Source organism: Coregonus lavaretus, assembly GCF_964263955.1.
Source record: "Coregonus lavaretus genome assembly, chromosome: 3".
NCBI lineage: Eukaryota > Metazoa > Chordata > Actinopteri > Salmoniformes > Salmonidae > Coregonus > Coregonus lavaretus.
The window spans coordinates 60654912-60671038 of record NC_139990.1 but is presented as its reverse complement, the minus strand read 5'-3'; the positions used below and the strand labels follow the sequence as shown (position 1 = coordinate 60671038).

General features: G+C 42.0%; 2 protein-coding genes across 2 annotated transcripts in view; both read left to right on the top strand.

The window, feature by feature from the left end:
• LOC311108297 (thrombospondin-3a-like) overlaps positions 1-16127 on the top strand; it is a gene marked incomplete at its 5' end in the record, with an annotated part of 44505 nt that overhangs the window by 5186 nt on the left and 23192 nt on the right. Inside the window, 7 exons of the mRNA XM_084150925.1 lie at positions 4092-4161; positions 4632-4711; positions 5608-5700; positions 6302-6484; positions 7560-7636; positions 7756-7913; positions 8032-8262. Of these exons, the coding sequence (XP_084007051.1) occupies positions 4092-4161; positions 4632-4711; positions 5608-5700; positions 6302-6484; positions 7560-7636; positions 7756-7913; positions 8032-8262 (892 nt within the window). The remainder of the gene's footprint in view (positions 1-4091; positions 4162-4631; positions 4712-5607; positions 5701-6301; positions 6485-7559; positions 7637-7755; positions 7914-8031; positions 8263-16127) is intronic.
• On the top strand, positions 12079-14399 carry LOC311116522 (uncharacterized protein). Its single transcript, XM_084157424.1, has 3 exons — positions 12079-12535; positions 13063-13171; positions 13365-14399. The coding sequence occupies exons 1-3, from the start codon at positions 12090-12092 to the stop codon at positions 13890-13892; spliced, it is 1083 nt and encodes a 360-aa protein (XP_084013550.1). The 5' UTR covers positions 12079-12089; the 3' UTR covers positions 13893-14399.

Genomic DNA, 16127 nt, shown 5'->3' with positions numbered 1-16127 from the left:
AGATAGCCCTATTTGGTAAAAGACCAAGTGCATATTATGGCAAGAACAGCTCAAATAAGCAAAGAGAAACGACAGTCCATCATTACTTTAAGACATGAAGGTCAGTCGGTACGGAACATTTCAAGAACTTTGAACGTTTCTTCATGTGCAGTCGCAAAAAACATCAAACGCTATGATGAAATTGGCTCTCATGAGGACCGCCACAGGAAAGGAAGACCCAGAGTTACCTCTGCTGCAGAGGATACGTTCATTAGAGTTACCAGCCTCAGAAATTGCAGCCCAAATAAATGTTTCACAGAGTTCAAGTAATAGACACATCTCAACATCAACTGTTCAGAGGAGACTGTGTGAATCAGGCCTTCATGGTCGAATTGCTGCAAAGAAACCACTACTAAAGGACACCAATAATAATAATAATACGATTCTTGCTTGGGCCAAGAAACACAAGCAATGGACATTAGACTGGTGGAAATCTGTCCTTTGGTCTGATGAGTCCAAATTTGAGATTTTTGGTTCCAACCGCCGTGTCTTTGTGAGATGCTGAGTAGGTGAACGGATGATCTCCGCATGTCTGGTTCCCACCGTGAAGCATGGAGGAGGAGATGCGATGGTGTGGGGGTGGGACTATCATTTGCGCTTAGTGGGACTATCATTTGTTTTTCAACAGGACAATGACCCCACACACTTCCAGGCTGTGTAAGGGCTATTTGACCAAGAAGGAGAGTGATGGAGTGCTGCATCAGATGACCTGGCCTCCACAATCACCCGACCTCAACCCAATTGAGATGGTTTGGGTTGAGTTGGACCGCAGAGTGAAGGAAAAGCAGCCAACAAGTGCTCAGCATATATGGGAACTATTTCAAGACTGTTGGAAAAGCATTCCATGTGAAGCTGGTTGAGAGAATGCCAAGAGTGTGCAAAGCTGTCATCAAGGCAAAGGGTGGCTACTTTGAAGAATCTAAAATATATTTTGATTTGTTTAACACTTTTTGGGTTACTACATGATTCCATGTGTGTTATTTCATAGTTTTGATGACTTCACTATTATTCTACAATGTAGTAAATGGTAAAAATAAAGAAAAACCCTTGAATGAGTAGGTGTGTCCAAACTTTTGACTGGTACTGTATGTGTGTGATTCTGTACTCACATATCCAAAGTTATGTGCCCCTCTCTGTGCTTCCCACAGTTGTGTCAAGTTGGCTGGATGTCCTTTGGGTTGTGGGCTATTCTTGATACACATTGGAAACTGTTGAGCGTGAAAACCCATCAGCGTTGCAGTTCTTGACACACTCAAACTGCACCTACTACCATACCCCGTTCAAAGGCACTTAAATATTTTGTCTTGCCCATTCTCCCCCTGAATGGCACACATACACAATCCATGTCTTAAGGCTTAAAAATCGTTATTTAACTCATCTACACTGATTGAATTGGATTTAACAGGTGACATCAATAACGGATCATAGCTTTCACCTGGTCAGTCTGTCATGGAAAGAGCAGGTGTTCTGTGTGTCTGTGTGTGTGTGTTATGTTATGTTATGCAGGATGCACAGTAATTAATTCTAGCTAGGCCTACACCTATACTACATATCTGTATAGGCCTACTGTTATATTATGTATGTGTCTTTTAGACCTGTAGGGTAGGTATGAATATATGAATGATTTATTTTCAGTCTAGCTCGTCTTCGGTTTACAACCAAAGATACAAAATTGAGGAGGAAATAACTAATAAAGTCATAGCCATGATGTCAGCCTTTGATTTGTTTAATGACGTTTTTGCCAACTGGTTGGCTGACTTTGGCCAACAGCGAAGAAAACCTCAGCTTTTCTCCATTCCTTCCTCCTAACTTTCACAGGTTATTCCATTATTGAAGATCTAGTTCTGCCTTCTTTAATGAATTTTTCTTTCAATCTGAAGTGAGATTTGTCATTCACAGTGGAGCACCATGCCCAATGTTGATACTATTGCTGTACATTGTACACCCTAAATAAGCTACGGTTGTGTACTGTACTTGACTTAATCCAAATGTCTGCTTGTGATTGTGATATGATCAGTTTGTCATTGTTGTGGGCAGACCCTAAATTACATGATTATCTTTCTTCTCTGAGGTAAAAGGTATTGAATGACAATCAATTATTTTAGCTGTGTTATCGGTTTTGATGATTGTAGGATACGTTAAAGCAATAAGGCCATTCTTAATGCCCTGGGGCCAGCTGAAAGTGGGGTTTGTGAGTACTTGCAGACAATGTGGAAGGAATTACCTCTTCTTTTCCATGACATAACATCCCGTTACGCCTGTCTGCAAGCACAGTCAAGTTGATCTGTTCAACTTTGCCAAACCACATTTATTGGAATGTCATTTTATGAATGTCTATCAATCAGCCAGACACAATCATACATGTTGCTGTCCACATTTGCCTTGTCAATCTACAGTGCAATGTGTCTTTAGGCTACTTTGTATCAAGTCTGCTGCAATACTACAATTGCTTTGAGGTCCAGTGAAAGGCATATTAATGCAGTCTATTACTGTTTGCTTATTTCATTAAGTAATATGATTTCCCTTGTGAGTGCAGGACACAGTAAGCGGAAATGCAGGACCATACGTTCAATGAATAGTGACCAGGGCCCAGATTCACAAAACCTTAAGAAGACATTTCTTCTTAACTGCCATTTTTTTCCTTAACTAATAGCAAAGTTGCTATTCCTCAAAAAGGTTATTGGAAATGTTATTGCCCTATTTATTTTGTTTCTCCTTAAGCAAAAAGTTAAGAAGGAATTTGATTCTTGAAAATAAAGTTATTGGATTTGTTTTTAATTCCAAGATAGATAAACCCTTGACCTAAACTCTGGGCAGTGAGAGAATAAGCTCATGAAAGCAATAGAACATGTTTAATTCACTCACAAACTTCATCTGAAAGTTTCAGTATTGATTATTTTAAACCCAACAACATGTTTTAGAACAGTATTCTCAGTACGAAGTATGCTAACATGATTGCCATTGCTAGCTAGATAGCTAGCTAAATTGGTTGCCTAGCAACAAACATCTTAAGAAGATTCATAAGATATTTGAGAAGTTCGTAAGAAAATCATTAAATCTTAAAATACTGTTGAGGAATTGCACTTACGAACTATCTTATGAACTTATTTATTTTCTTACAAATCTTGTTACGTTTTTGTTTTGTGAATCTGGGCCCTGGTCTTAGTTTGCAAATGTAGGCTAGTTTAGACACCTATTCTATTTCTATTAGGCCTATTGAAGTTTCTCCTTCGCAAGCCTTTTTACTCTGGTCTTTTACTGCTTTCCTTCTACTTTGCCCATCTCCTTATAGGCTACTTATCTCTTCAGGAACAGTTTGTTCCATCACAACTGGCACTGCTACCCATGACTCCCCTCCCCTTGCCCTCATGGTACTCACACTGCATGCTCCAGGACTCTTTCTCTGCCTGCCAGCTGACAGGGCAGGCTCCACATCCTTTCTTCCATAACCTCCATCCGAACAGTCTGACGCAAGAAATGCCCCTCTCCCATTGATAAAATAAGTATTGTGTAGTCTACATGGTTACATTTACAGGTGTTTATGTCCGTCCACACTGATTAGGGCCAGGTTTTTACAAATAATTAATTTGCTATTTTGCACCTGCGTAAAGTTTTTTCCCCCCATCCTTTTCAGAAGGCTCAATGTCTCATTCCTAGTGTCAACCTTTAATTTCATCATTTTTGTTGTTCCGGGTGTTTTATGCCCTCAGGGAAAAAACAGGTGCAGACTTTGCTGTGGTGCTAAAGGTTATGGAGTATAGCCTGGTGTCTGTGGTGTCTAGAGTTAGGCAGCCTATCCCACAGTCATGTTGTTTATATGCTTGCTGTTTGTTTTTACACCCTGTGTATTATGTCCTTAGAGTCTGCCTTAATTGAGGTGTTCATGCCTCCCTCCCGCTCCCTTTATGTCAGTGGAGTTATTTTGGGCCCAGCTCAGATGCTTCCTGGGGGATTTGGCCTGTTTCTTATCGAAGGCTGTGGAAACTAAGGTATGTCTGGCTCAAAATTGTTTAGCTCAGCGTTAACCTGTTAATTATCTCTGTTTACTTCAGGCTTATGCAAAGTTTGCAGGCGCATCCCTCAAACTTCACAAGATCGGCAACCCCTGGAGAAGTCCCACTGGTAAGATGTCTTGTCTTTCCTTTTTAGGTCCTTTTTGTATATTTTTGTCTCGACTTGAAACATGGCTGCATTCATTTACTTCAGAACTAGGCATATTCTCCTATAATCAAAGGGAACACAGGGAGACATTGATTGGAAGGAACATTTGCTCTCTATAAAATGGGCAGAAAATAGCTGTAGTTATATAACATCCCTTTCTTTTCACTTTGTTCTTGTTGTTATTCCTCTCTTTTACTATATTATTTCTCCATCTGCTTTTCTTGATTCTTACTTTCCAGACTTAATGTCTTTCCTCTCTTCACCAATGGCTCTCACCTCTGCCTTCTCTCTCTATCCTTCATCTCTACATTTTCTCTCTATCCCACTCTCGTGTTCTCTCTCCATTGGTCTGTAATGGTCAAATTAACAGTGGCTGTTAATGAGTGGTGTTGTGAGATGCCTGTCTTTATGATGCGTTTTCCCTTTGCTAGGCTCCCTGCCTGCCCTGAAGACCAGCGAGAATGGGAACCTCTCTCGGCCCAGTGACATCATCATCCACCTCAGGAAACAGGTGACAGAGAGACCGCCTGCTCATGTACAGCACAGTCCTTTGCTTTGTCTGAAAGAGCTGCTCCATGCTCTGTTCCACACTTGCTTAAAGTGAATTATGGCCCCTGAACTCAACTACTGGTGGATTCTCTTGTCACAACAGTTTATATGACCCAATTTCCCATTGAGAAAAGCAATGTTTCCTATGATATTTCCTCCCATCCCCCAAGCTCAATTAAATGCACACTTCAGCTTATGCCCAGATGGAACCCATTAGCCAAGATACTAACTGCCCCCTGACTGTGGTAGGTGGGTTGTGAGCTACTGCAGTAGGGATGTTAGAAACCACAATGCAAAGCAGATTGATAAGTGCTGTGGTGGTGGCAATGTGAGCGACCAGGGGGGAAAGCCTGGTGAGATCATCCCAAAGGATTAGACAGTAAAGGGGTAAGGATGGTGGGGTTTCCAGACAACCCTCCCAAAGTCAGTCCAAAACTGCTTATTTTACTCTCCGAAGGGAGGGAGGGAGGGAGAGAGAACCTCTCAGATTTCCAGTCATGTTGAGTTCTTCTTGACCCTAGCATGCACCATTTCAGACTGACTGCCCTGCAGTCATGAGGTTAGATGGCAAGCACTTGACCCAGAACACCTAGACTGCCAGGAGTCCCATAAAGGCCTCCACTCCGAGGTAGCTTTTCCGTTTTTTGAATGGGTTTCTGGAGAACATGGAAAGTGCTAATGGTGTAATCGGGCCAAGGCTGCTTATGGTATTGTTCCAGAAGGGCTTTAAAAACTACTTAGAATACCTGACGACAGCGAGACTGGTTTAAAATATTGTGGTCCGTGAATCCTGTCTGTGATGTTCGTGAAAGGTGATGAAATGCCTGAAGTGTGTTGTGATATGATCCTATCTTTCAGAAATACAATGCTGACTTCGACCTGTCTGCCAAAGAGGGAGCAGACACTCTGGCCTTCATCTCACTCCTGGAGGAAAAACTGATGCCAGCTCTGGTGAGGATCACTCAGTTACTCAGAGAGAACAAGACAGACAGGGAGGGGGCTGTGTGTGGAGAGAATGAGTGAGAAGGTTGTAGAAGACATTTATGCAAGAATGAGATGACGTGGAAGATGTCACTAGTTGTGCACTAGTGACTGGGTGGTGCCACATCACTCTGATTATCGCAAAATGTTATTCTAATTTGCTTAATTTCTTTTATTTTGTCACATAACCGCTTACTGCGTTTTTGTCCTACTTAATCTCGCTTCTCTCTGTCTCACTAGAAAGATTGTAGGTAATTATACCTGGTGCCATTGTGTCCTATAAAGAAATACCTCAAACATTGTTTCCTGTGCCAGCAGGACAGTGTCAACATGGAACAACATGTGGCTTCCTGCAGCACTTTGAAGTGGGATAAACAGCCACTGTGCTCTCAAGCATTGTACATCAATGCCTAAATGTGTTGCTCAACTGCTGTATTTTGTGTCTGTTTGAAATCATCTGAATATCCTAAGGATTCTAATTCATAGTAAATAAAATGTCATTACCTCCAGCTTGTAGAAGCCCTTTTGCATCTCTTTCACACTTTGGTGCTTCTCTCTCTTTCTGGTCTAGGTCTATACTCGGTGGATTGACCCTAAGAACTATGTGGAGGTGACTCGGCGCTGGCACGCGGAGCATGCCCCATTCCCCCTGAACTTCTTCCTGCCAGGCAGCATGCAGCGCCAGCAGCTGGAGAGGCTGAGGCTGGTCAGGGGAGATGAAGAGTTGACATCAGGGGAGGAGGTGGAGAAGGAGGTGAGTGGAGGGGGAGATGGAGGAGGTAGGGTAGGTACACCCAAAGGCAACTATTGTTTTACTAGTCTTTGTAATCTTTCCAAATAACATTTTATTATAGGGCCCTTTGCAACCAGTCTAGTGGGGGAGGGGATACTGTATTGGTACCATATAATTTATATTGTTTATAGCTAAACTTCGTAACGCTTTGATGATTTTTTAAAATTGGTATGAAGGAAAACCTTATTGGATTTAATTAACTGGAAATGCCTACATATATTGTTGAGAAAGCATTTTTGTTTACGTTGACTGAGGACCAGAGACCACAGTTTTTTTGTGTGTTTTTTTATCACTCCGCAAAAATACCAAAATATGTGGTTGGCGCTCATGCAGTCATGCACTGAGGAAGGAATCCATGCTGAAACGCCTGTGCACAGTAAAAACCAATAAACAATTTTCTAAATGAAAAATGTTGCTCTAGACTATTTCCTGAGTGTCAACCGCATGTTTTGGTTTGGAGTTCTTGTCCAGTTCGGTCTTGTACAACACGCATTTTAAATATACCACCGCCGTTAGCAAGTTATACTACTACTTTTCATTAAAAACACCTAGAAATGGCCATAAAATTCCAGGTGTGTGAATTGGGATAGGTTATATATACACAAAAAAAGAATGATGTGTGAATAGGGCCATTGGGGGTTTTACGCTGTGAGGAAACCATGTGTTGAGAGAGGTGTGAACATTGGACATGCCCCCATAGCTGAGCTGACACATGCTTCAGTCATCGTTGCGCCCTGTGATGATGTAATGGTTTATAGTGTTGCCATGGGAACTCGACTTGTTTCCCAAAGCGCTGGTCCAGGGCAGAGCCATATCTAAATCCACGGCTCTGGTCTAGGGTACCTTTTTTCAGTCTTCAGTCTGTAATGGTTAAAGACCTGAATATGGATGGGGAAAGCTGACTCTAGACCAGTGTTTTGGTATAACCTCTTGCAGAAATTCATTAAGGAATATATCATAACTCAAAATGGTGGAAATTATGTGAGAATTTGGCCTGAGGTCAGTTTACAGTCTGTCATCACCTTTCTCTCTCCAGCTGTACCGCGATGCTATGGAGTGTATGGACCTTCTCTCTCAGAGGCTGGGCTCAAACAAGTTCTTCTTTGGAGACTCGTAAGTCCACACAGAGAGGTTCGACCTCAAGACATTCAACTGGGAATTCAGCACCTCAACTTAATTCACTTGCATGGCATCCATATGTATCTCTAACTACATGATGCTGTTCCCTCCAGACCTTCATCTCTGGACGCCTTTGTCTTTGGCTACTTGGTGCCCATCCTGAAGATGAAACTGCCCAATGGAAGACTCCAGCAGCACCTCAAGTCACTGGACAACCTGAGCCACTTCTGCTCCAACATCCTGGGGCTCTACTTCCCCAGCGAGGGACGAGGTGTGGGAACACATAACATACTGTACATGCAGTATTATAATATCTCAAATCTATTAAATAACTTGCTAATGTTGATAACTTTTCAATTCCATGTCTCACACTTTTTTCTTTTGTGTAGAGGGTTTCAGTCGCAAGGTGTCCTCCCAGCCTGAAGGGGGTGACGCTGACAACGAGCCTGGTAAGAGGCGCAAGCAACTGCTGTCGGTCCTGGTGGCCCTGGGCGCCATGTTGAGCTACGCCCTCCTCACCGGCATTGTGGCGATTCAACACGTCCAGCAGGAGGCGCTAGACCACCGTTCCCCAGGCCTCAGGTCACTCTCCTCCCACGAGGAAGAGGAGGAGGATGAGGGCTGAGGATGGGGAGGAGGAGACGGCCGCAATTCAAAACTGATCTCCTGCCTCTATTCCTAATTCTTCGTTGACACTCCCTCAGAAGTCTGGAATGACTGGATAGGTGTTAACCAATATGGCAGAAACTCCAGTTAACCTTATAGGCTAGGTGGAACGTTTACTCTACTGCTGATGCCTCAACAATCCCTTCAGATCCTGGAGGAGGAGTCAACACGAAAAAGGGGAAAGGGGTTGGTGTTTGATTGGGCCAAAGCCATAGAGTACGATGAAGAGGAGGAGGAGCACTGTGGAAATATACGTTAAGATGCTTCAACGCTGCACCAAGAGTGCGCTGATGTCTTACTTGGAGAAGAATGTTTGGACGTTTTCTCTGCTTCTCTGATCCAAATCATGCCATTGCTTTTCTCAATTTCCCGGTGCTTTATCTTATCCAAATGATTATACTTTAGAATGTAAGTTATATTATTGAGGGAACAAATCCCAGGTAGCATTTGTGAAAATTGAATTGTTACTGGATTGTTAGTAGCATTAGCACATTCTTTCTGAACACTTGCCAAAATAACCACCATCTACACCACAGTAGACAGTGTGTGAGGTCTCTAGATGTTTAATAATAATAATAATTTCAACAGAGCACTTGAAATTAAGGGATTACTTTTTCATATTATTGCTTGTCAGGCTGAGAACTGTTTTATAATTTTTCACCTACATGAATTTGAGGGCCAGGCATGCAATTTGGGGCATTTAAATGTTTCAGGACCTCTTCAAAATCTTTTGGAAATGATCCTCCCCAGGGAAGTTCAATAAATCACTTTAATGTTCCAATACATCTGCTTGCTGTGTAAAAGCTTCACCTGCTTTAGGATGATACTTGATCTCTTCAGCCATACAGGGTTATATTATTGTCTAATTCAGAGTTGCAAGAAGCTCATTGACTTTGTATTTTTCAATTTCTTAAAGGTAGCCTGTTGGAGAGTAAAATAATTTATGGTATGTAAATTTGTAATGCAATTTTTAGTGGAGTTAACCTTATTCAATCTTGTTTTGAGGGCAGAACTAATGTTACACACAGGTTGCCATACACCTTAACCCTAAACTTAACCAATCACATTTCTTGCCTAAACTTAATCCAACCCCTGAACCTGCCTAACCTTAACCAATTGGGATTACTTGCCTAAATTTAACCAAACACATTTGTTTCTGCCCTCGAGGCAAAGCTGCCCTCAGAACCAGATACAATAAATATATGCCAAAATGAGGATGTGGGGTGTAAAGATGAGGATGGTCCCATATTGAGGGGGCAACACCTGTAGCATGAATATGTAGCATACATTTTTTATAGTGTGAAAGGAGTTGAAAAACCTAACTGTAAATATATTCATGTAGGCTTCATTTTCATGGTTGAATAAATGGATCACATACATACTTTAAAATTGTGAGGAGGAGATGTTATTTTGTGTAGTAACTATTGTAAAACTTTTGATAGGCCTATCTGGGACAGGGGTACTTGTGCTTGGAAAGATGAAAGAGCATGCTGCAACACATGGATACATATTTTAGCCTGGTCTCATAGACTAGACGTAACATAGTAAATCCAGGACAGCCAAATTACACTGAACCAAAACATAAACACAACATACAACAATTTCTAAAATGTTACTGAGATACAGTTCATATAAGGAAATCAGTCCGTTGAAATCAATTCAGTAGGCCCTAATCAATGGATTTCACATGAGTGGTCACAGATAACTTTTTTTTTTTTAAAGGTAGGGGTGTGGATCAGAAAACCAGTCAGTATCTGGTGTGACCACCATTTGCCTCATGCAGCGCAACACATCTCCTTCGCATAGAGTTCATCAGGCTGTTGATTGTGGCCTTTGGAATGTTGTCTCACTCCTCTTCAATGGCTGTGCGAAGTTGCTGGATATTGGCGGGAACTGGAACACGCAGTCGTACACGTCGATCCAGACCATCCCAAACATGCTCAATGGGTGACATGTCTGGTGAGTATGCAGGCCATGGAAGAACTGGGACATTTTCAGCTTCCAGGAATGGTGTACAGATCATTGCGACATTTATTGCCATCGATTAAAATGCAAGTGTGTTTGTTGTCCGTAGTTTATGCCTGCCCATAACATAACCCCACCACCACCACGGGGCACTCTGTTCACAATGTTGACATCAGCAAACCGCTCGCCCACACGATGCCATACTGTCTGCTATCTGCCCGCTACAGTTGAAACCGGGATTCATCCATGAAGAGCACACTTCTCCAGCATGCAAGTGGCCATCGAAGGTGAGAATTTGCCAACTGAAGTCAGTTATGATGCCGAACTGCAGTCAGGTCACCCTGGTGAGGACGACAAGCGCGCAGATGATCTTCCCTGAGATGGTTTTTGACAGTTTGTGCAGAAATGATTTGTTGTGCAAACCCACAGTTTCATCAGCTGTCCGCGTGGCTCGTCTCAAGATGATCCCGCAGGTGAAGAAGCCGGATACGGAGGTCCTGGGCTGGCCTGGTTACACGTGGTCTGCGGTTGTGAGGCCGGTTGGATGTACTGCCAAATTCTCTAAAATTACGTTGGACATTCCTGCAGTCAGCATGCCAATTGCACGCTCCCTCAACTTTAGCAACTTCTCAACTATTTACAACTTTTTTAGCTACTTTGTAACTACTTAGCATGTTAGCTAAGCCTTCCCCTAACCTAAACCCTATTAGATAACCCTAACCCTTTAAACTTAATCCTAACCCCTAGCCTAGTTAACGTTAGCCAGCTACCTAGCATTGGCCACCTACCTAATGTTAGCCACAACAAATTGGAATTCGTAACATACCATACGTTTTTCTAATTTTTAACTAAATGTACATTTTGCAAATTCATAGAATATTGTACGTTTTCTAAATCGTAACATATCATACAAATTGTAGTTCATAACGTATCATACAAAATGGATGATGGACATCCACAAATTAATACATACCATAGGAAATGTAACATATACTAAATGAGTATCTCATCTTTACATACAGACAGTGGCGGCTGGCCGATAGAGGGCGCTAGGGCGCCGCCCCCTTAAATAAAATTATTTTACAAAATAAAAAAATAAAAATAATAATAATAATAATAAAAACATCAGTATGTCAATATTTGTGTGTTTGAAATATGGAATGCACACAGTAATATGTGTAAGATATGATAGAAAATCATATTCGCAACCTTTCCTCTGCCTGTCAAACGCCTCGTCAGCTCTGGGCGATACAGAAAGTGCCCCGAGGAGGCGGGTCTACGTAGCAGTTAAGCCAATTGCTAATTTAAGATATGAATGTATGACATAAAATGTAGTCAATAAGCGATCTTAAATCGAATCCAAGGAGGGCGATTATTTTATCGCCCCAAGCTCGCCCCTGATAAAATAAGGACCGGGGTCCAGTGACGCCATTTTTACTAGACAACAATGGCGAACGCAAACGTTACTCCTCCAAGACCCAACCCTAACTCGGTGAAATCTCTCCTCCAAGATCCGTTTGAGAGGAGAACTTTGTCAGAGAAAGTTCGGGTGAAAGAGCTGGGCCCAGATCAACCTGACCTCTCAATCAGACAGCAGGCTAGCGAGAAAGGGAAGCAGTATATGCGCGGCTTCTCCCGTAGCTGGTACACCAGGAAGGCTTGGCTAGCTGGGTGCACTGATGCTAATGCTTTATTTTGCTTTCCGTGCTTGCTTTTTAAAACGACGGGGTCAGATTCAGCATGGACAGGTACCGGAGTGAGGGATATGAAGCACCTGTCAGAGAAGGTAAAGAAACATGAGAACACCAGGGCACACATGGACAACTCTGTAAAGCTAGCTGTATTAGGAAGGGTGAACATTGCTACGCAGCTGGATGACGGCCACAGGATTGCGGTGAGGAAACACAATGAGGAGGTGGATAAAAACAGGCACATTCTATCCAAAATTATCGATTGTGTGAAGTTCTGTGGGGCTTTTGAGTTGGCCTTGCGTGGGCACGAGGAGACTGACTCCTCAGACAACCCCGGCATTTTCCGGGGCTTAGTGGATTTTGTTGCCTCCCTCGACAGTGTGCTGGAGGAGCACCTGAAGACAGCTACCGTTTTTAAGGGCACGTCAAAGACGATACAGAACGAGCTGTTGGACTGTATGCTGTCAATGCTTAAGGATTACATCCTGGAGGAAGTAAAGAGTGCTGATTTTATCGCCATTCAAGCTGACGAGACGACTGACGTTTCCACCCACTGCCAGTTGGTGCTTGTGTGAGTGATTATCATAGAGCCGTCACAATTATATTTGTTTTAGTATTTTAAAAGGAAAGAGAAGACACAATCAGACGTTGATAATAATGCAGGAAAGTACTACACAGTTTGTAATAATTATTCAGGTGTCCACCAGGTCAATTTCTAGAAGAGGCCTAGTTGTTATTGAATATTAACTTTATTGCTAAGTGAACAGCAGAACAAAATTATGTTGCATCCCTCTCACAAATGTAATAGAAAAAGGCTTTAAAACGTAATAACATCAGTTAATTATGTACATCACAGGTTAAAAGCAGTTACTAGACATAGTTTGTGTGTATATACACACTGTCTGTCTGTCTGTCTGTCTGTCTGTCTGTCTGTCTGTCTGTCTGTCTGTCTGTCTGTCTGTCTGTCTGTCTGTCTGTCTATATATATATATATATATATATATATAAAAGTCACTGGTTGTGTGTTGAGGGGGAATTACAGTGAGTTAAGAAGTCTGATTGCAAGTTATCAAATTAAACTTTATTTTTTGGACCCAGGGCCTCAATTCCCTCTTTGTGTGGGCACAGCGTATCTGACGAGCAGCAACAGCCCATCAAGCGACGGAGGATGCTGGGACCAGGAGAACAACAGAGGTTGGCTATAGAGGTAAGTTGTGATGTAATTGTCAGTGTTTCCCACCTAGAACTTTTTTCAGGCCTGGTAGTATGTAGCCAAAACCCTGAACAATCAGCACCTTGGTAATCATATACTTGAGTTGGACATAGGCATGTGTCAGTCAGGATCACTTGCATCAAAATAGCTTAATTGCAAATTAAAGCTGATGATGTATCTTTTACAGGTATGTGATACCATCCTGAGTCATGCCAAAGAGAGGTTCTCCTTCACCCAGCACCTCATCAGCGCAACACTATTGCACGGAGAGTTGTTCCCACAACACAGTGTGAAGTTCCCCGATACAGCGCTTGAAACAACCGTGGAGGCGTACCCCATGTTGAACAAGGCCAAGCTCAAAACCGAACTGTCCCTCATCTATGAGAACAGTGAGTTCAAGGCTTGTAGTGGTGCAGTGCCCCTGTACCAGTTCTTCATGGAGAACAACCTTCAGAGCACTTTCACAGAGACTGCCAGCCTCCTCAAGATCCTCATCACCACACCCATGACAACTGCTGAGTCAGAATGGTGCTTCTCTACACTGAAAAGGATCAAGACCTTCCTGAGAAACAGCATGACACAGGATCGCCTGAACGCTCTGGCCATGCTCTCCATGGAGAAGAAACTTGTCAGGGACATTCCTGACTTTAATCAAAGGGTCATTGAGAGGTTTGCCACTCAGAAGGACAGACGGGCAAAATTCCTGTACAAATAAGATGACAGACACACACACACAGAGCAGCTCTGGCCGCATGTTTCTTTGTATATAGTTGACCTTAGCATAAAAAATCCAGTTATATATGGTACTCTAGAAAGTCTTAATAGTGTCTTTGCTAATATTACTGTATATAGGTTGTTTTGTATCAATTAATTGTTGCAGTTCTGGAGCACATTAACAATTAGTCACATTTAGTATGATCATAAAATACTGTATGCTATTCTTCCAGTCAAAGGTTTGAGTTCATCCACTTGATATCCATTTCTATATTATACATCCTTTTATACAGTGTAAGATTTCCTATAAACTTTATAATAATTTCATGTTATTGTCCACTTTCCACTCTGTTCTGACAGCATGCCTGTTGCGTTGCCTGTTTACTACCAATGGTGAAAAGTTCACTTTAAATGCAAATGAAAGGCTTGGGTTTGTGTAATATGTTTTTGTGTAAGAATGCCTCAACTTTTTAATATTGGCATTAAATAATTACTGAATGTTTCACTGAGCACTGCTGTCCTGCAGTTTGTGTTAAAATATATTGCGATGGTTACAGGAAAAAAAAAGTATGGCACAGCCCCACCGAGAATATTTTTCACCAGCCGCCACTGCATACAGAATAATACGAAATGCTCTGAGATCAGGTTGCATATTTGGATTTTACTGTAGTTTATTCAGATAAAAGATTAGGAGAAGAGTATTAAGAAATATACATGCTAAATGACCGATAAGGATGGATAAACATTTCCATATTTTTTCTTGAAGGAGATACAGTGACTGGAACTGGGCACCTGGTCTTGTAGTTCCTGTCATTCACCCTCCTTGTTGTCCCAATAACTTGTTTCACTCGAACCTGGTCCCCGCAGACCAACATCTGCGCATGACGCCATCGGCAAGGAATCCCGCATTGGCTCCTGTTGACGCAGGGTTTTTGTTTTGTTTAGCGTGTGCGTGCGTGCGTGGCGTGGCAAGCGCGTCTCTTTCCGAATTGGAATATTTGAGATCCACCAGTTTCTTCCCCCTTGTGAGCTTTGGAGCAATCACCGAGCTGCACCACGATTAAAATAAACTCCCTCTGCTTTCAATGAAATCTCTAGGGGCTGAGTTTAATGACCTTGAAAAATGATCTGGGAAAGAATTCCTGTTTTAAGAGTAGGGGGAAAAAAACGCTTGTACATGATCACCCTCATTTTCCATGAATCAGAAAAAAACGCAACACTGCATGTGCGCAATCTGCAGCAATGAACAGAGGTCAGAAATTCGTCTGGATTTAGTTTGGTAAAGAGTGCTAAAACTGTGAGTCAAAACATATTCAACTCGACCAGGATAAGACGCAATACATTCACTCATATTTTCCTCTCAGGAAAACCAATATGAAAAACCGGACACTGGAATCCAAAACCATACATACTACAGGCTTGTTGGAAAGGTGGCAATCCAGAAATGTGGCAACAATGAGTGGGTCTATATTTTGCATAGGCCTATCCAGTTGTCATCATGGTCCAATAAAGAAAATGTATGAGAAAAATATTTTCTCCATCACATGCTGTTAAACCCAAGTTGCCCCGGCAACTCATAAGTAATCAAAGAAAAACATTTCACAAGCTGAGGGATAGGAAAATAAGGGGGAGGGCTGGATACTTGAGGAGAGAAGTTTTATGCATGTAGAAGTTTTACTCATATAGCCTTTTCATCCGAAAGCGAAATGGCCATCTTACAAAGATTCAAAATATTTGTTGAATGTAGTCATTTCTGTAGCCTTCTTCTGTTAACACTGATATTAAAAATAGATATGTGTGCTTTGTACACATCCAGTAATACACTTGGAAATGGCATGCTCTCCAGTGCATTTAAACTGAAAAAAATATCAACGCAAAATGCAACAATTTCAACGATTTTACTGAGTTACAGTTCATATAAGGAAATAAGTCAATTTAAATAAATTCATTAGGCCCTGATCTATGGAATACAGATATGCATCTGTTGGTCACAGATACCTTTACAAAAAGGTAGGAGTGTGGATCAGAAAACCAGTCAGTATCTGGTGTGACCACCATTTGCCTCATGCAGCGCGACACATCTCCTTCACATTGATCAGGCTGTTGATTGCGGCCTGTGGAATGTTGTCCCACTTGCTGGATATTGGCGGGAACTTGAACACGCTGTTGTACACGTCGATTCAGAGCATCCCAAACATGGTGAGTATGCAGACCATGGAAAAACTGGGACATTTTC